This window comes from Oxyura jamaicensis, chromosome 20, assembly GCF_011077185.1.
Source record: "Oxyura jamaicensis isolate SHBP4307 breed ruddy duck chromosome 20, BPBGC_Ojam_1.0, whole genome shotgun sequence".
NCBI lineage: Eukaryota > Metazoa > Chordata > Aves > Anseriformes > Anatidae > Oxyura > Oxyura jamaicensis.
In genome coordinates this window covers 1,126,408-1,146,557 of record NC_048912.1, presented here as the reverse complement: position 1 = coordinate 1,146,557, position 20,150 = coordinate 1,126,408, and the positions used below count along the sequence as shown (strand labels likewise).

Sequence of the window (20,150 nt, the reverse complement as noted above, 5' to 3'; positions counted from 1 at the left end):
TGAGCAGTGCAGGCAATATTACTAAACTTATCTTTCCAATCTACAGTTCTCAGACTCTGAGTGTGCCAAAAAGGCTTTGGAACAACTCAATGGATTTGAGCTGGCTGGTAGGCCAATGAAAGTTGGGCACGTAACTGAGCGCACTGATGCTTCCAGTGCTAGCTCATTTTTGGACAGTGATGAGTTGGAACGGACTGGAATTGACTTGGGAACAACTGGTCGCCTTCAGTTGATGGCAAGGCTTGCAGAGGGTATGTATAGGGATAAATAAGAAATGCGTGAAAATAGTTTTGCAGGATTTGGATTAATGCATCCCACCAAGTATTCTGCATGTAACAATTTTTAAGCAATAGTAATTTTTGAAAATAGTAAGATTTCTGATATTTCAGTTCCTGCATCCCTGACTGAGTAAAAAGTGCTTGCTACAAAGTGTGTTCTTGTGTCCTTTTCAGGTACTGGTTTGCAGATTCCCCCAGCTGCACAGCAGGCTCTGCAGATGAGTGGATCATTGGCATTTGGAGCTGTGGCAGGTAAGAAACGCCTATTTATTTTTCTAAAATATTTGATCATAATTTTGAGATGAGGTACCAAAATATATCTTCTGATCTTTTAAGATGGGAACATAGATACTACAGCATGTTTTACAAATTGAGGAAATTCTCAAATCCATGAGCAAATAAACAGTATGTAACAGCTTTGATGGGTATGCTTCATTTTGCGATATTTTTGGTAAATCTATTCTAGTTCATTTAATTCATCCCAAGCCTTCATTTCTTTCTTTACTATTCCCAGTGCTAGTGGGGACACTTTAACGTTCTACAGCAGTTATAAATATTGACCGTTAACACTGTCAGGCTCATAATTGTAAGGGGATTGACCCTCTGCAGAGCCCCTTCTGAAAAAGCAGAGCTGTACCAGGGGCAGGAACGTTAGTGGGACTTCATGGAGGAATGTTGCAGTAGTTAAGATTAATAGAATCATAGAATGACTTGGGTTAGAAGAGACCTTAAAGACTATCCAGTTCCAACCCCACTGCCATGGGCAGGGATGCCACCCATTAGACCACATTGCCCAGGACCTTGTCCAACTTGGTCTTAAACACCTCCAGGGGATGGAGCATCCACAGTGTCTCTGGGCAACCTGTTCCAGTGCCTCACCACCCTCTGAGTGAAGAATTTCCTCCTAGCCTCTAATCTAAATCTCCCATCTTTTAATTTAAAAACACTTCCCCCTTGTCCTGTCATTGTCTGCCCGAGCAAAAAGTCACTCTCCATTTATTTTATAAGCCTGCTTTAAGTAGTGAAAAGCTGCAATGAAGTCTCCCTGGAGCCTTGTCTTCAGGCTGAACCGTCGCAGTTCTCACTGCTTTTCTTCGTAGGAGAGGTGCAAGTCTATATGATGTTTGTCCTAGTGAGGTGGACGCTGTACAGCAGGGTATCTTTGTGTTGCTTGGGAGATTGGCTGTAGTTTGTGTGCTCTGCCAGTGGGTGTGTTGGAAGTGTCACTGAGATCTTACTCTTTCTCAAAACAGATTACAGTATGTATGAGGCTAAGGATATTGCTGCTGCTGCTAGTTTATAGCTGGCCTAAATAAAATGTTCAAGAAGGCTTCAGGTAACTTCTATAGGACAGTGGGAATTGAGAGCAGATTTTTTTAAACTAGGATGAGAACAATGGGTGGCAAATTTCATAGCAGTAGAAAAGATGAGGAATGTCACAAATGACTAGATGCTGGAACGTGCAATACCAAGAAATCAACAAAGTATATATACATAGGGTTTTTCTGTCTTCCAGCAGTTTGTGACGGAAGTGATTCAGACTTAAGCTATGCCTGAATCATGTTGCTGAAGTTCAGGTGCAATTTTGAGAAGAGCATACGCGTGAAACTGTAGATAGTTGTGGAAAAAAAAAAACAAACATAAGATGTAACCCTAGAAATACTTGTGAAAGGAAAAGGAACTGGCTAGCTAAAGAAATGTGGATTGAGGAAAAAGCTTATCAAAGAAGGAGATGAAGAAGACATGGTGGCAAGAAAGAATGATAACCAGTACAGAAGGAGAAGAAAGGTAAACAACAGTAAAAGAAGATCACCTTTAATGTAGGTGACAGTGTTGTGACAGCCTTACTTGAAAACAAGTGTAGTTGGTGAGAAAGGAGAGAAATGTTTTAAACAATAACAAAAAAAACAGCAATCCTTTCCTCTCTCACATATCTGAAACAAGTTAAAGAAATCCAGCCAATTGGATGCCAAAAATACCTTTAAGACATCTAAACTGTTAGAATAGCATTGAATTAGTATGAGGCAACATAACTGGAGTTATGTGGAGGAGTGAATTGAAAGGCTGAAGACAGGTTTTTGAAGAATGTGCATATTTAGCAATTGGAGAAATGAAAGTGGTAGGAGTATCATCATGTATTCCACTTGAATAGTACAAAAGGAATAATGTAGACACGTACAATTTGAGTAACTTCAGAAAAGAATAAAGCTTTTTGCTACCATAGAGTCATGAGCTATCCCCGAAGTGAGATTTGGTTATGGATTAAAGATCTCTTTACTCTTGTTAGAGAAAATTACTACCAGGAATTATGTCATTATGGGAGACTTTAACTTCCCTGATACAGATTGGAGAAGATTTGCTAGTAATAATGGTGGGGCCCAGATATTCCTGGATGTGATATCCGACAAATTTCTTCATCAAACACTCACTGACTCATGAAGAAGGGATGCTATTTTAAACTCATTTTGGTAAGTAATGAAGATGTTATGGATGAGAACAGAAATGACCATTGACTGAGTGATCATGAGTTGCTCAATCTTAAATGGAAGGATAATCAGGTCTGTAACTAAGGCTTCTGACTTCAAAAGTGATGGTTGAAGAAATAAGAAAATCAAGTCAACTGGTCTAAGAAACTTGAGGTGTAGGAACAGACAGTACATAAAAAGTTTCTACAGTTCAGCACTGCTAATGTTATATTGGATCTGTATTCCACAGAAAGAATAAATGGTCCTTTTAGAAATGGGCTCCACACTGAACTGGGTGATTAAGTACTTCAAAAGAAATAAGGAATTACCTCAGAGCCTGTGAAGAACAGGAAAAAAGGGAAAGGACTGATAATAAAGAAAACAATGCTGTCAGTTCAGGAAATAGATAAAATGAGAATTACTTACCAAGATTGAGATTAAGTTTGACTCTGTAAAAGACATGAAAGCATACGTGAAGACTTAGCAAATCTTGAAGAGAACAAAAAGGAGGAAGCAGGGCTGAAGTTGAATGAAAAAAATTCTCATGTATGTTACAAACAATGTTTCAAAAGAACTTTGTTCTCTCAGTTTTTAGTGGGGACACTGGTAACATTTGGATTTTGAGAAAGGTAAGATAAGAATATGGACTGAAAAAGAAAATAATTCACAAGGTAGAAGGAACTCTTGAAAGTAAGAACTGAATGTTCTCAGTTCAGGGTAATAAGAAGACTCCCATCAAGTTAGTGAGGGAATAGGTACATGAAATATAAGATCTGGCATTGTCAATAAATACTTTTAAGTCCATGATACATAGCTGAAACATCTATTTATAAATCTACTACACTTAGGAAAAAGGAAGGAGAAAATGATCTGGACAGTTGAGAGTTTACTGTTACTTCACTTTGCTCATCATATTAAAGACAGGCAAACTGGAAATAAGATTAAAATATAGCGTGCTTTCAGAAAAACTGCATGGGAGCACTAACAATCAGTGATAAAAATGGACCTGCATAGACATAGCTGTAGTAAAAATTAGCAAATGAACTTCTGATTTATGTCATTTGGAAGTTTAGTTAGCTTCCAAAAGAAATTGCTAAAAAGTAGGTAGTACAGGAAGTGCAAATACATAGAGGATTGAAGGAAAGAGGGCTTTTTTTTTTTTAATAAAAGCTGGGAAGGGCTGAGGATGTTGTTCCAAGTTCAGGTTTTTGACTGGTCTTCTTAAATACAGCATAAAGTACAATGGCAAAACAGTAGGAATGAGGTGAGTGTAAAAATAGAGGTGCTGTTAATATGGGATGCTTGGGGTGTTGCACATTGTTCAGTTGGTGGGGATTGAAACAAATTTCAGTCATATAGCCTGGGACCTTAGCAGTGAAAACTAGCCAAGGAGGTGGGAAATACCTAACCACCTTAGTTTAGTCAGTGAATGAATGTGACCTGTCAGTGTGGAGTGCCTTTGAAAGGGCAGCTGTGTTCCTAGAGTTAGCATACCTGTATGTCCTGAAGTGTCAGGTACAAATTGGTGAATGGTTCTGGTCACACATGTTAAAGATGAGCTAAATAAGACTGAAATAGGATAGCTAAAGATACATAATTCTATGGGAGACCTGAGAACTTGAATATTATTCCCATTGAGAAAATTACAGCAGGAAAAAGTCAAACACTTAGAGCTGTTGCTATAGCTATTGTTCTCTGTGTAAATTCCGTGTGAAAATCAGAAACCACAAGGCTACAGAGTACTTAAAATGCTTTGTGGAACAAAACATTTTCTTAGTTTCAGGAAAAAAATCTTAATGAGAAAGATTTAGATAGTCTGTAGCAATGGAGGGAGGAGTAGTTGTTATTCAGGACTCGCATTTTAGCTTCTGTTGTATTGTAAATAATTGCTTAGAAAACTGGAAAATACTTAGCTGGCATTTGTTTATTTAAAGCTAGCTGTTCTTCAAAATAAAAATGTCACTTTAAGACAGTGCTTTGGTAGGTATTTGTGTTTCTGCTTTATCTGTACTGAGCATGTACTTCTCAGTCATGCTGAACTCACTGCTCTTTCAGATAATATTTACATAATATACTCAACAAGTTACTTTGAGCTTGATGGATGTATCAGCTTCCACAGTACAAGTTTCCACGTACTGTTCAAAACTGCATGTAGGTTAAAATATTATTCTGAGGGGACATCGTATTTCTAAATTCTGAGTGGATTTAGAAGGTGAAAGGACAATTCTTCAATCGTGAGCAAGGAAAAAATTAAGTTGATGAAAGAGATTTGGACAGGAATGTTTCAGAGGTAGTAGATAATTAACCTATGAAACTTGGTGCCACAAGATATTGATAGCTGATCTGCTGTGCCTGGAACAGACTTGACTCTGAGCCACAGACAGAATTTAATGAACTAGTTACCTTGTAGGTTTGCCATGCTGGGTGCAGGTGGCCAGGAAGACTTGGCTGTAGAGCCCCAGGCTGACTGATACTTGGTGGGTTCAGCTGAAATGATGTGAATGTATGATTGTGTCAGAGTTGCAGAGGGAGAAGTCTCTGTCCTCATCTAAATAGTGATTTAATAGATCATTTGTTTTTATTTTATTCAAGCACAGTTGTTTACCAAAATAAAAAGACAATAACTAACTTAGAAATTATTTCTAGATTTGGACAAATCATGTGGATCCATGGTTTTCTGTAGAGAACACACCATAGGACAGTCTTCCCCATTACAGGATTTCTTGCTCTATGCAGTGGAGGATTCCTTCCTGTTAAAAGACAAAGGAGTAAAATGCTAGTTGTAACCAGCCTTCAGAGCTATCTCCTTTCATCTTATATTTTACGAGATGGTTCCCAGAATGTGTTCTTATATGGAAGTCATTTGGAAGGTACTTGAAGACATGTCTTTCTCTCAGGGCTTTTGCTGCCTAATATTCCTTTAACTTTCTTCCTGTTGGTCTGCCATGGAGGGGCTATCGAGAGGAAAAAAAGTACATAGATTAGGTCCTCAGATATTTCCAAGTAAGCTTTTTCAAGGCACCTATTTACTCACTGCTTTGTAAATAAGCAAATTATGATGATGATAACCTTTAATCTTCCAACTCCTCATACTTGTGAAAATTTAAAAAAAAGAGCGACGAGGCTTAATTTTTTTCTTGCATTCCAAAGTATTCTGTTGCTGATGTAAAGTTGCTAAGTCAAGTACTTGAGTCATATCCTTGAAAATGGCTGAAAAGCCTGCATTTTTCTTTCCCTATTACTTCAAATTGGGACAGCTACATGCTGTTATATAAGTAATTATGTTTACTTGACAAATTAAATGCTCTGAACACTTGAAACTGTTGTAAAGTTGAAAAACACCAAACTAACTTGTGTTGTTAAGACCTTTTAAATGAAAAGATAACAGGTGAAATACCTTCTTGTTCTGCTTGAAATAAAACTTGGTAACTGCTTTCAGAATGTTACATTTGGTTAACTCTGTGCTTAAATGCTTTCATTTAAGACAGCAAACTTTTAATGCCTGTAAGAATTGCTGTAATTCTTTTCTCATGGAAAAATAAAATCTTAGGAAGAGTTCAAGCACAACAAGACAAGGTAGACACAATATATTAAACTAAAGGACATGGTCACCTCTCGCTTTCCTTTTAAGTTATGGTTTCTTTTTGAAATACAGTTGCTTACCTATGTGGTCATGGAATATCTCTCAAATACGGGACATCCTAGCTGAGAAGCTGAGCTAAGTGAAACTATTTACACTTAAGAGAGGAACAGTGAGAGCAGGTCTAGGTTCTTGAACAAGCTCCTAACTGCAAAAATACAAGCTAACCAACCTGTCTAATAAAATAATGCTTGCAAATGTGCTAATTACCTTCTGTATATTTTTCTTCAGATTTGCAAACAAGACTTTCTCAGCAGAATGAAGGTAAATTCGAATTTAATATACCTTGTCACCATTAGATTTTGTGTTGCAAATCTTGTTTCCAAGTGAAATGCTTCTGGTGTGGAGTCTGTCCACAGCCTGAGGTTGTAATGGTGTTTGTAGAAATCACAATATTGACTGAAAAGAACAGAAAGTGTTGTAAACTTTTTTTTTTTCTGTAGCATTTCCTCAGTATTGGCCTAACGTACAGCCTGGGAATGTTACCTAGAAAATATGTGGGTTGGCGTGTGGCTTTGTTTTCTTCCGCTTTAAAGGTAGAGACTAAAGGGCTCATTTGAGAATTAGGAGTTTGGGATTATTTTCCCTGGATTAGTCATGATGTTACTGATTTTTGATGCCTGTGTAGGTAGAGAGGAGGTGGCCTTCATTTCAGCTAAATAAACAAGCTTACAGCCTATGGAGAAGACAGCCTATTGATATATATAAACAGCTTATGTAATGCAACTTTAATAAGATTAATAAGATGTACTGTGATGATTGGTAACAATAGATGGCAACTAGTAGTTCAGTTATTGAGAGTATAGTTCACTTCATTGGTTTAGTTGTCAAATATTACCAGCATGGTGTGTTTCTAATTAAAGGAGAAAAAATATATATGCATATACCAGAAGGATAATTTACATCAAAATACATCTTGAGAACTCTCCGAAGTGCATGTCACCTCCTGTGAAGTCACATGGGGTGGTCCCACTCCATCCTAAGCTGCTGTCTGATTTAAATGCTGAGTATGTGCCCCAGTTAAGTGCTAGCATACAGCTGTGGCAGAGTTGAGATGCATACAAAGATGAATGTATCTGTATTTAAATGTTTAAATTTAAAATCTGCCTAAATCAACATGCAGAGTGATCTTTTCACTCTTGGTAGTTAATCTGTTCTGTCTCCCATACTGATCAGTTTGAGAATTTTCTATGATAGATGGTGACTAGCTAATGATTTCTTGGCCTTCACTTTTCAGTTCAGTTACAATTGTTGCTATTACTGCTGAATGCTGGGGATTTAGAGAATAGATGAAAGATCCATATTTAAATTGGAAAAATGCATAGGGGATTCTTAGATCTGGTATTGTTTTTTTCCCATTAAAACAGTTCTGGCTGCAGCTGCTTCTGTACAACCACTTGCAACACAGTGCTTCCAGCTTTCCAACATGTTTAATCCTCAAACGTAAGTGATTTGTCATTGTTTCCGTTTGCCTTTTGTTGATGACCTTAATGTGTGAGAAAGTAATTAGAATGTTGTGGAGGTGGGTTTTCTAACCCTTTTTTTTATTGGTTGTGAGTTCAGTTTTGTGAGTAGTGTTTCCAACTCTGTCCTGTTCTTCTTCCACCCCCTGCAGTGAAGAAGAAGCTGGCTGGGATACGGAAATTAAAGATGATGTGATTGAGGAATGTAACAAACATGGAGGAGTTATCCACATCTATGTAGACAAAAACTCAGCTCAGGTATGCCTGGTTTCAGGAACACACTGAGTAGTTTTTAGGAGTTTTGTTGCTTTGTACTTGATAAGAGGGAGCATTACAAACACTTTTTTTTTCTTAATCTGATTCTGAATTTCTTGAAGGCACTTGCAGTTTTTTCAAGAATGTAGGTGGTTTCCTTCTGTTTTGAGTCAGTTTTCTGGTGTTGCAGTCTGCTCTTAGATTTCTACAGCTGAAGTTCCTGTGGGAATGCAAGCAGGAGAATAGCAGTAGCTATTGCTTTTGGCTTTTCCCTTAAGCTGTGTATTTCCAAAAAGCAAGGGACTTCTAATTTCCTCATTTTCCACAAAATGCAGAAAGGGCGCAGTGCTCCAGGAGAATTCACATATGCAATTAAATGTGTGCCTAATCCCATCCTTGGAAACAGTTGTCTTCACTAGTGTTAAAGAGGAGTCCTCCATCTTGCTGTGGGCAGTAGGAGTACCTAGACCTATAACAGGGAAGAGAAGAAAGGGCTGCTGCTGAAGGCTTTATTGCAAAGATATGCTGGTGGTTAATACCTGTTTGAGTGAGGGACTCCAAAATACTTGCATTTTGAAAAGCCTAATAAATTTTCCTTTTATGTGCACTTCATCTACACAATCCCCAGATTGATTCTCTCTTCCTTGTATTTCATTTGTTAGCATATAAATTGCTGAAGGTCTATAAAGTGGTTTGAACTCTTGAACTCCTCTATATAGAATTCATGGCCCAAACTGAAGTACAGTAGTAAAACACTCATTTTCAAATTCTAACCATTGGGCCTTTCAGAGTGTTCTGTCCAGGGTGAGAGGCTGAAAGTTACACTGCTGTCCCTGTCAGTATTGCTTAGATGGGATTGTTCTGCCCTGGTGATGTGCTTGGCACTCCCAGACCTTCATTAGCATTGAGCTGTCTCTACAGAAGGCACCTTGGTTGCTGAGGTGTTAGATAAGATGTAAGCTGCCATCTAATACATAAAACAGCATGCAATCTTTCATAGCCTATTTAATCTTCATGATGACTATTTTGTTTAACCACTAGGCTGATCGAGATAGAAATCTTTTCCATAATACATTAGTCTGTATCCTAGATGGAAAAAAGTGTCCTTTGCAGATATTAAAAAAAAAAAAAAAACAAACAAAAAAACAAGGACTTGACATAGATACCATGTAGGTTCTGAGCACATGGAGCTGTGACTCTGCCTCGCTTCATCTAACTCATGGTATGACAGCTGTAATCTTTCCTTTTTCTACCACCTTCTAGGTTATGTGAAATACATTTTGTCATTCTAACACAGAATGGCCCACACACATGGCTCAGACATAAAATACCCACTAGTATTTGAAAATACTTTATTTGGACAAATTCTCACTGTGCTGTTGTCTGGGCTTAGATTCTTGTTATGTTTTCTCTCATTTTCAGTTTCTTATCCCCAATCTTTTGGGGCTCTTTTCCAGACAGACAGACTTCCTAAGCTCTGAGGGCTGTCAGTATTCAGCAATGAAGTCATAATTGATGGGGGTGAAAAGACTGGTCCAAGCTGAACACACAACTTTCTCTTGCACCGCACCAATCTGTGTGCTGTACAAGGAAAACTAAAGCTTTATATTGCTGTCTTGTTTCAAGGTTTAAACAACTTGGATGTCAGTGCAGGGGGATGCTGAGAACAGAACTGTGTGCATTACTCGGTGCTTTAAACATCAGCTTTCTGCTGCCTGGTTGTGGTCTGCTAGAGCCCTTAACCTCAGATTGTCCCCATGAGAACAGATGCTATCACAGTGGGAAAAGTTAGTTGAGTCTGGAGAAGACTGCTAAAGTGAAGGCTGAATTCAGTTCCTTAATACCTTCTATTTCTCTAAAGTCTTTCAGCTAGAATGTGACCTGGTTGAAGAATTACTGGTAGTATTCTGTTTAAGCAGGTGGCCAGAAGCGGAAGTCCACAGTAACATGTATGCATTTGTTTTGTTGGTTTTGAATGTGAATGTTGCCATACTTTGGGTTAGGCTTGTTTACTGCTTAGTTTGCAGATAGACAACTCCAGGTATCTCTGGCAAAGACAAACGATGTGTCTGTCACTCATGTTAGATAACATCTTAGGTTATTCTTGCTGTACCAGCCTTCTTTGAAGTGATGGATGCCCTGTCCCCAGGCACAGGGAGTGCTTAATCTCAGTGAAAACCACCGTGTACTAGTTAGACTTAACTAGTACATCTAGTTAAGCATTTGTCATTAAATGTTACTCATGGAATGTGATGGCTAGTTTGTAATAAGGTAGCCCAACTCCTTGCAGTCTTCTGTTTCACACAAATCATAGAATCATGGAATATCCCAAGTTGGAAGGGACCCATAAGGATCATTGAGTCCAACTCCTGGCACCCTGTGGGTCTGCCCAAAAATTCAGACCATGTGACTAAGTGCACAGTCCAAATGCTTCATAAACTGACAGGCTTGGTGCTGTGACTGTGTCCCTGGGGAGCCTGTTGCATTGTGTGACCACCCTCTCGGTGAAGAACCTCTTCCCCATGTCCAGCCTGAACCTCCCCTGTTGCAGCTTGACACCCTTCCCACAGGTCCTATCGCTGGTCACTAAAGAGAAGAGCTCAGCGCCTGCCCCTCCACTCCCCCTCGTGAGGAAGCTGTAGGCTGCAATGAGGACTCCCCTCAGCCTCCTTTTCCAGGCTGAACAGGCCCAGTGACCTCAGCCGCTCCTCGTAAATCTTCCATTACACAATGAAATTGTACAATTGGTGACCATTAGATTATACTTCAAACAGTATAAGGAGCAAGTAAGCAATCCATTGCTTTCTGCTTCCATAACAGGCTCACAGTCTCTGTTTTGCAAGATCTTAGGAAAGATTCATGCTTCCTACTGAAATAACTGTTACAGCATGATAATGCATATTGGTAGAAATTCTGTCCAGTACTTGCATATTCTTGTGTTCATTCTGTAGTACCAGTGAGTACCAGTAGAAACATGGTGAGGCAGGTTTGCCTCGATAACAACCATTCAAAGGAAGTCTATGAGAATTGACAATGTAGGAAATCTTCAAGCTTCTAATAGACTGTACGCTTCTGTATTACAGGGCAATGTGTATGTCAAATGTCCTTCAATTGCTGCTGCCATTGCAGCTGTAAATGCATTGCATGGGAGGTGGTTTGCAGGTGAGTGGATTTCATCTAGAAACTCATGTTTATTCCTTAATTGCAGAAGTGAACAAATACTGATTTTTTTTTTTTTTTAAATCTTCTGATTAGGTAAAATGATTACAGCAGCGTATGTACCTCTTCCAACATACCATAGCCTTTTCCCAGATTCTATGACTGCAACCCAACTACTGGTTCCTGTTCGACGATGAAGATGGATTTAGTCAGTTTTGTACATAGTTATTTTTTGGAGGAAGATTGAGTTATCTTTTATTTAGATAAAACTAAAGGAAAGGATTTAATGTCATTTTGTGTACACTTCCTGCTACCTTTAAAAATAAAATGAAGTAAGCAGAAATGCAGTGTGTTCATTCTCCCTAACTAGCATTTCCACTGTATACAAAGCTGTTGACTTCTTGTTCTGCCTTGTAATTCTTGTACATTTACTAAGGTGATCTGTAGGAACTGAGAAGTAGCTCATAGAAAACAAATTCTCTGTAAAAGGCAGATGGGACATAATGACATTTTTAATGTTTCACAAGCCTTTCTTTTAATGCAGCAATTACATTTTACATTTCACTAAATGTAGGTGGTCTGCTAAAGGTTAATATCGGAGATAGACTTTATGAAGGGGCATATTTAGTGTTGTGTATAAATGGAGAATTCAAAAGGCTACTGAAAGCTGATTCCAGTCAGCCACTCAGCTTGCTTTGTGCTGAATAATTGGTAAAAATAGAAAGATTGAAGGGTTTTATTTCTTGATGGTAACTTTTGATTAATGTATCTGTAAAAGTTTCTTTGTAAATACTGTGTGAGGTGTGTCTAAGTTTCCAAACAAAACGATCTCTGCATTTCCAGATAAGTTTGTGTATGCAGTGTAGCACAGTTAAAGGATTTCAGCAGAGTCTGAAAATCAGCAGGAAATACAGAAACATGTTTTGTTCTGGTTGCATATAATCTTTGCTCTTTTTAAGCTCTGTGAGCTCTGAAATATATTTTTGGGTTACTTCAGTGTGTTTGACAGGACAGCTTGATATTTCTATCAAACAAAGACTTTCATATTGCAACAATCTTTGTAAGAACCACTCAAATAAAATTCTCTTAAAAAGGCCTTTATGAAGTTTTATTTCTCCCCTCTCCTAATATGATAATATGTTTGAGTGCATATTACCTACCTCCATTCTGAACAGTTCCCTCCAACTACCCTTTCAAAACTGGTACTCTTTATCTCCAGGAGACAATGCAGGTGCTTTTTCCTGCTGTTCTGAACCCATTGTGTGCTGCAGCTGTGGGTGAGGGCCTGTGGGTTACTCACCAGCCTGGCACTGGACAACCTTTCCACTTCCTCAGGCTACCTGTAGACCAGTTCTGGAGGTTAATTCCTCCCCCCATCTTTTACAAATAGTTGCGAATCATGCAGATGTAGAAATCTGAACACCAACCCTGGAGAACCTGGGACAATTGCATCACTGCCTTGGTACCTCTTTGTCACTTCTGTGTCATTCTTCAATCACTGGCTAATAGCAACTGTGTTGGACAAAGGGGCAGGGAGTGTCTTCCTCTCTGGGTGAAAATGGGCTGAACAGAGAATGCTGCTTGTGCTTTGAGGCAAAGTGCGGTGGTGACCTGGGCTCCAGCTAGTTGGGTTGCCATTCAGGGTAGGGGTAGCTTTGGTTGAGCTGCAGCAGGTAAGCAATGGCCTTCAGAAATCCAGGGTGGAGGGCTGGGGCTATGGAAGTGGCTCTGGGGGAAGATGAACTGGAGTGAATAGAAAGAAAATTGTGGGGAGGAGGCCAGAGGCTGGCCCAAAGTACATAACAGCTGAAGAAATCCAAGCAAAGCTTAACTCTGTTTTGCTTGACTTTATTTTTTCAGTTGCCGGTATAAATCCACCACTGCTAGCTGGGGTAAAACTTCAGCTGTTCCAGAGCATCTGTATTGCTCAACTTATTTGCACAGAATTTCCCTCACAGAGGTTATTAAGCCATGTGACAGCATGCAAAGAACAGGCTTTTACTGGCAAATCTCAATTTCTCCTTCAAGAGTGGAGAAATGGCACTTGGACTACCTAAAGCCTGTATGGGCACTGGTTCAAGTTGCTGATAGTTCTGCTTTAATTAAGCTAACCTGTCCTTTCCTGGCATTTAGGAGAAATACAAGAGAAGCAAAGGAAGGCTTGTTTCAAAAGCCAAGTAACAGGAGATTGCAACACTAAGCTAAACGTTTCATAGTCCAACTGTACACAACACCAGGCTATCTAGTGAGTGGTAGGGAGCAACTCCTTTCCTTGCGAAGCTTTGAGCAAGCACCGTAGAAAGTCCATTAAGGAAGACCAGAGAACACTACATGTGGAGCATGGTTGGCTGTTAGCACAGCTTGCTTTCACAGGTGAGGCACCTTCCCTTTCTAAGGGAACTGAAAGTCACCTATGAGCTGGGTACAGGAGGCATCATCAACTCATGTTTGTGCCCTACAGCCTGTACTGGGGGGTGAGAGCCATGGAAGGAGGAGTCTGAGCTATGGCACGTTGCCCTTAGCAAGCTGCCCAAGGACTTGCTCAATACCCCTGCCAGGGGCTGGGTTTCATTGCTCTCTGTAAGGGAATTTGCCCCAGAACAAGGCTTGAGATGATCATGTTACCTAGCACTCGGGAACAGCGTCAACTTCAACTATTTATGCAATAGGAGAAAATTTGACAGATGATCTGAATTAACCACAGAATAACTCTCCTAGACTGGGGAAGGCATAAATGAAATGGATTGGCAGCACATACGCGAGCTGACCAAGCAGCAATTCTCATTGTTATGGACAATTGTCATGGGAGTAAGCGAAGTGAGGAAAGCAGAAATTCAGTAAAGGGCACGTCTGCAATGTCTGCAGAAGGATGCTACAGCAAGGACGATGGTGCTTCACAATTTCATGAAGAGCACTCAATTCCAGGTATCTAAAGACTTTATTATGGTACAGAGGAGGAATAGCTGGACAGGGACACTTCAGGTTAAAAACCCAAGCTCCAGATCAGCAGCGGATTCCCATGCCTATAGCCATGAACGTCCCAAACGTCCCACCACTTTGCATCATTGTTTTGCCAACTCCACCCATCAGCTCTCGTCCTCTCATGCCAATCCTGAGATAAAGAAAAACAGCAATTATGTAAAAGCTGAAGCCTGACACAGACATTAACAGCATAAATCCTCTGGTACAACCAGCTAACGGCTGCATGTGAGCCCAAATCCAATACCTCATCTTCAGGCTAAATTTAAAGCAACATCCTCAGGCTCTGCCTGGAGACCAACTGCCTGACCCCCCACAAAGAAAAGTGGAGAGGGTTTCTTTGGGCACTTCAGTGGCTCTTCTCAACGGTCCTTGTGCATTTTCTGCAGTGGTACCAGCTTGATGCTGTACCTGCCACGTCATTAACAGAGTGATCAGCAGTGTTGTGCTGTGAACTGCATCTGGGTCCCACTCGAGCCAAACCGTACAGGTACTTGCCCCCAGCTCCACCAACCACTTCCCTTCCCTGACGCCACAAATGGATGCACTTCCAGCTGTGGGACAAGTCGCAAAGAGTGCATAGATAGTGGGAACAAGGGGAGCAGGAGCAGCTTTGACTGCCAGCACCCCAGGCGTACTTAATTTTGGGGGAAAAATGTTTGGTGCTGTCCAAATATTTGACTTGCTAGAGAATAAAGAGATCTTACTGGTGTATCATCAGCCCCTCTAGCTTCAGTGGTGGTATTTTTAATACCATCGAACTATAAACCATTTTGTAAAGTAACTTCCTACTTACCACTGACACGGTATTTTTAATGCAAGAGAAATTCAAAAGGCCTGGAAGTGTTCAGACACAATTCTGTTCTCCAGTTTACATTTACTTAAGGTTGGACCAATGCAAAAAAAATGTTTTTCTCAGTAAACTCCAGTAATATTTGGCTTCTAAGTGCTGCAGTAACTGTAGCGTGTAAGGAATTTCATGCATTCAATTTTTAAGACATGGAGATTTTCCCCAAAAAACAGTACAGGAGAAGTAATGTAGCTGCATCATCCAAGAATGACAGAACTGCCACTGCTGCTTCTTCCTACCTAAAAATCTGTATTTTCTACTAGTGTTGTACCACATACAAATAACTTCCAGGATCTGAGAAGGATCAGAACGCTTTTTAAACCATATCAGATCAGGTTTTGTGCCTTTTCCTCCTTTTTAGGCTCACTACCAAATCATCAGCCATGTTTAATCACAGATTTAAAATCCTCAAGCACAAAGAGTGCTGCAAAATACTAAGGAATTTATTCCCTTTAATGGACAAAGTGTGCCAAAACAAGTCAGTGAGCAGCACAAGAGCTAACAGTGCAGTAGTGAGCATTTTGTGTCTCCATGCTGTTATGCTGGATAGCGAGGGGAAGGTGGACTATTGCACAACAGGGTTGTGCAACCACCAGCTCTTGCAATCATGACTCCAGGCAATTGCCTCTGTGCACGGGAGCAGGACACCCAAACCAACACGGCACAGACACCTGAGAGCCTGCAGAGTACCTCAGACAAGCCTGAGAGCTCAGACATGGCTACATGTGGATCTGCACTGAGAATTCATCCAGCTCCTCTTGGAGCAGCATTTTGACAGCTCAGCAGTGCTTCCCAAAACAACCTCCACCACCAGTGGCAGGGAAAGGTCTGCATAACTGATCCACCCGTACACAGTTACGGGTGATACCTGTCCATCCCAGACTTTTTTCCATTTGAAGCAGGTGCTGAGAACAGGCCAACTTTATCCACGGGCAAAGTTTCATCTGTGTGACAAGTAAGAACCAGACCTGCGCCTCCCATCCTAGCCCAGAGCAGGAAACATTTCTCCCTGGCTGTGGCTGTTGTGCCCTGTCCACGAGAGCCATTTCTGTGGCATACCTGAGGCAGGAAAACGTGCCAAACAGTGCTCCTGCTGCCATGCCCACGGCAAAGCCCATCATGAAACCCATCTTTACTCTGTCAAAGCAGCTGGGCTGTGATTGCCCGTATGGGCCCACGGTCACAGGCATCTAGAAAACAAAGCACACACACAAGAAAAACCACAGATGGATTTACTGCCATGCCCAACACACTTCTATAATCAAACAGGGCTGGAAAGCGGCAACTGTGAGGTCATGGAATCATAGAATGGCTTGCGTTGGAAGGGACCTTAAAGATCATCTAACTCAAGACACCATGCCATGGGCAGGGACACCACCCACTAGATCAGGTTGGGCCAAAGCCCCATCCAGCCTGGCCTTGAACACCTTCAGGGATGCGACATCCACAGCTTCTCTGGGCAACCTGGTGTCTCACCACCCTCTGAGTGTGAAGAATTTCCTCCTAACCGCTAATCTAAATCTCCCCTCTTTTAGTTTATGATCATTCCCCCTTGCCCTATCATTACCTGCCTGAGCAACAAGATGCTCTATTTTTTTTAATAAGCCCACTTTAAGTATTTAAAAGCTGCAATGAGGTCTCCCTGGAGCCTTCTCTTCTTCAGGCTGAGCGTGCCCAGCTCTCCCAGCTTTTCTGTATAGGAGAGGTGCTGACCCAACTTTGTAGCCATCCTCTGGACCCTCTCTAACGGACCCTCATCCTTCTTGTGCTGGGGGCCCCAGACCTAGATGCAGGACTCCAAGCGGGGCCTCACAAGGGCAGAGCAGAGGGGCACAATCACCTCCCTCCATTGCTGTTCTCTGATGGAGCCCAGGATGCAGTTGGCCTTCTGCTGGCTCATGTCGAGCTTTTGATCCACCAGAACCCCCAAGTCCCTCCCTGCAGGGCTGCTCTCAGAGAGCTCTTCTCCCAGCCTGTGCTCACGTCCAGGGTTGCCCTGACCCAGGTGCAGCACCTTGCACTTGGACTTGTTGAACCTGATGTGCTTCACGTGGGTCCCCTTCTCCAGCCTGCCCAGGTCCCTTTGAATGCCACCTCTGCCTTCTTTGGTATCAACCGCACCGCTCAGCTTGGCGTCATCTGCAAACTTGCTGAGCACGCACTCGATCCCACTGTCCATGTCATTGATAAAGACGTTAAACAGCACCAGTCCTAGGGACAGACTCCTGAGGGACACCGCTCGTCACCAGCCTTCACCTGGACATGAAGCCACTGAGCACCACCCTGGGTGTGGCCTCCAAGCCAATTCCTTATCCACTGAATGGTCCACCCACCAAATCCACATCACTCCAATCTGGAGATCAGGATGTCATGTGGGACCATGTCAAAGGCCTTACACAAGTCCAGGTAGAGGACATTGGTCGGTCTTCCCTTGTCAACTGGCTCAGTCACTCCATCCTAGAAGGCCACCAGGTTGGTCAGACACAATTTGTCCTGTGCTGGCTGTTTCAGAACGCCTCCTTGTCCTGCGTGTGCCTTGACATTGCTTCCAGGAGGATCTGTTCCATGTGTCCTAGTCACAGAGGTGAGGTTCACAAGTCTGTAGGTCTCTGGGTAACTTAAATGTCACTTGATTTATTTTCTTAGTTATTGAAAACTATGCTCTTTTCTTTTTGTATTATCTTAATCAAAAACACTTTAGCTATTGATTGTATAGCCATTAAAACAGCAACTTATCTAGCAAAGCTGTTGGGAATCGAACTTTTAACACTATAGAGGTCCTCCTCTTGTAGTTCAGTAAGGTACTGAGAGGTTAAACAACTGAAGAAATCTTTTGGGTAATAAAGATCAGGCCTACAGTTACAATGCCTGTTTCATAAATTAAGAAGGTAAAGTTTAGTCAGGCTTTTTGTATCTTCTTCTAGGCTGGAGGGCTGCTCAGTGTTACTGCTCTGCTCAGAAATTTTCTTACTTGAAGGCTAGATGTAATGACTGGCTAATGCCTGGCAGTTCTGCAGACACTGCCCTTGCGTTAAATTAGACTGATGTTGTTAGTGGCAACATCCACTACTTGTTCTCCTAACAGATGTCTTCTGTCTTCCACCTGGCCAAGGAAATAATCAGAGGTTTGTGGCGTGTGATATTGCCCCATCCTCCTCATGCATCTTAGTTCAATGCAACAGCCCTTTTTCTGGCCGTATTACATTGTTGCCTGAGGTCTCAGTCAGTAGCATGTCTAGTTTGCATTTCACACTGAAGCTTAGAAGAGGAATTTGTTTTGAATTTGTTTTCTTTGTGTAGTAGTCTGCTGTTCATGCTTTTAGGTTTCCTCCCCATTTTGTTTCATCCAGTTCTTATTGCCTGGCCAGTTGTCTGTGTAGATGGCAAACTTCTTACATTACTGTCCTGTTGTTTTAGGATCTGATCTTAAGTTACTCTGATAGTATAATCTTCCTGTTCCGCAGCATCCTTGCTCTGGAACTGACACAGGTCTGAGGAAAATTAGCACTAGATTTCACAGTGTCTGGTACTGAGTTTTCCTTCACTGCCCTGCTTTTTCTTGGGAACCTCTGTTTTATCTTTTAAAACTTCCTTTAAATGTGAATTATTTTGTCACATTGTATCAAAAGCTATTTGTAATGATTGATAATTTAAAGAACTTGTTTTGTGGCTTAAGATGGTGTATTTGCTGAGAACTGAAATGGTGACAGTTTTGTTTCTCTCTGCAGTTTTGGAGAGTTGGCTGGATTATACAGGAGAGCTGGAGCCACCGGAACCACTAGCTCGACTCCCACAACTCAAACATTGTATAAAGCAGCTTATAACGGACCTAGGCAAAGTGCAACAGATTGCACTTTGCTGCTCATCATGAGACTAGCAAGTATTGGAGACTGTTACTGAGTGAAGTTGAAGCATCTGATGTGAACAGCTCTGTGTATTTAAATGAAATTAGCATGCTGGTTGCATGTGATAATTGACTTCAGGGATTTGTGAAGAACTGCTGTTCAAAGAACAGCAAAAAAGGTTAATTTTATCTCATAATTTTGGGTTTATTAGGCAATTATAACAATATGGAAGAGGTTAATACTGTTGTCTTCAAAGGTTGAGTGTTTATTGATAAATTAAATTTAAATCTTCACTCCTTACAATTTGTTCATTGAAACGGTAGACTTTTTTCATAATTAAATTGACTAAAAATTGTGCCACTGAAGAACAGAGTTCTAAGAGCCAAAAATGTTTAGTTGACAGAGGTTGTAAATAACTTTGCATAGTTTAAGTGACTTGTCATGTTTTATTCCTCCTGGTTTATGCATAATAGCACACAGTATTTAATCATTAGGAAATGTTATAACAGTTTTCAGACTTAGTAAGTATGAATGTCCTGCTCTTAACTATAAATTGTTACGTGGAAGTTTGCAAGTAACAGTGGCCTAACTCTCCTGTTCTATTATGTTAAATAATGTAGCAGAAGGTCACAGGTGGATTGCACTTACTTTCAGAATAAATGATTGTTTTCCATATTTATCCTGTCACTCTCACGTGACTTGGTACCGGGGAAACCCCTTAACGTTGTGTGTTTGTGCATTCTTGAACTCTTCAATCTGGCCATACCGTGCCTCCTGAGCTAGTGCTGGCAGGATACCCACACCCTTGTGGCAGTGTAAGATACTGATGTGAAAAGACTGGGGATGTGCTTGGAGTTCCAGACTTGAGCAAGGTCTGTAATAGACATTACGTAGTTTTCTACCCATTTGTTAATAATTGCCATTCTGGTTATATTTTGAACTGTAGATTTTTTCAATACTCTGAACGTGTTCATTGTAAAGACTTGCTATGAATGTGTAGTTTTGGGAATCAGTTTATATTTGTGTAAATAAAGCCTCAAGATCTATGCATGAGGTACTGTCCTCACAGACAGTGAGTGGGTTATTATGTTAACAGTGTATGTTCACTAAGTCCCTTTTTCTACCTTACGTTTTAATTTTCTGGTTTGTATTACTTTGTCAGAGCAAGGTGAAAATGCTGCTTAAGTTCAAGTTATGTTATACAATACTTTTTGAA

At 40.8% G+C, this 20,150-nt stretch overlaps 2 protein-coding genes across 6 annotated transcripts in view; one reads left to right on the top strand and one right to left on the bottom strand.

Moving 5' to 3' along the window:
- The window catches only part of RBM39 (RNA binding motif protein 39), a 34,405-nt gene extending 22,049 nt beyond the window's left edge, over window positions 1–12,356 (top strand). For 3 of the 5 annotated variants that reach the window (XM_035343517.1, XM_035343516.1, XM_035343515.1), the window contains 7 exons: window positions 47–251; window positions 453–530; window positions 6,615–6,647; window positions 7,751–7,826; window positions 7,999–8,104; window positions 11,185–11,263; window positions 11,357–12,356. In XM_035343517.1, the coding sequence (XP_035199408.1) occupies window positions 47–251; window positions 453–530; window positions 6,615–6,647; window positions 7,751–7,826; window positions 7,999–8,104; window positions 11,185–11,263; window positions 11,357–11,457 (678 nt within the window). In that variant the 3' untranslated portion in view covers window positions 11,458–12,356. Of the gene's footprint in view, window positions 1–46; window positions 252–452; window positions 531–2,565; window positions 2,747–6,614; window positions 6,648–7,750; window positions 7,827–7,998; window positions 8,105–11,184; window positions 11,264–11,356 lie in introns of those variants that run through there. The other 2 variants (XR_004755443.1, XR_004755444.1) reach the window with 2 other exon arrangements.
- A 1,823-nt stretch (window positions 12,357–14,179) lies between these two features.
- Window positions 14,180–16,316, bottom strand: ROMO1 (reactive oxygen species modulator 1). The gene is made up of 2 exons (XM_035343518.1): window positions 16,149–16,316; window positions 14,180–14,372 (listed from the first exon to the last, which is right to left on the bottom strand). The coding sequence occupies exons 1-2, from the start codon at window positions 16,277–16,279 to the stop codon at window positions 14,264–14,266; spliced, it is 240 nt and encodes a 79-aa protein (XP_035199409.1). The 5' UTR covers window positions 16,280–16,316; the 3' UTR covers window positions 14,180–14,263.
- Window positions 16,317–20,150: the final 3,834 nt, after the last annotated feature.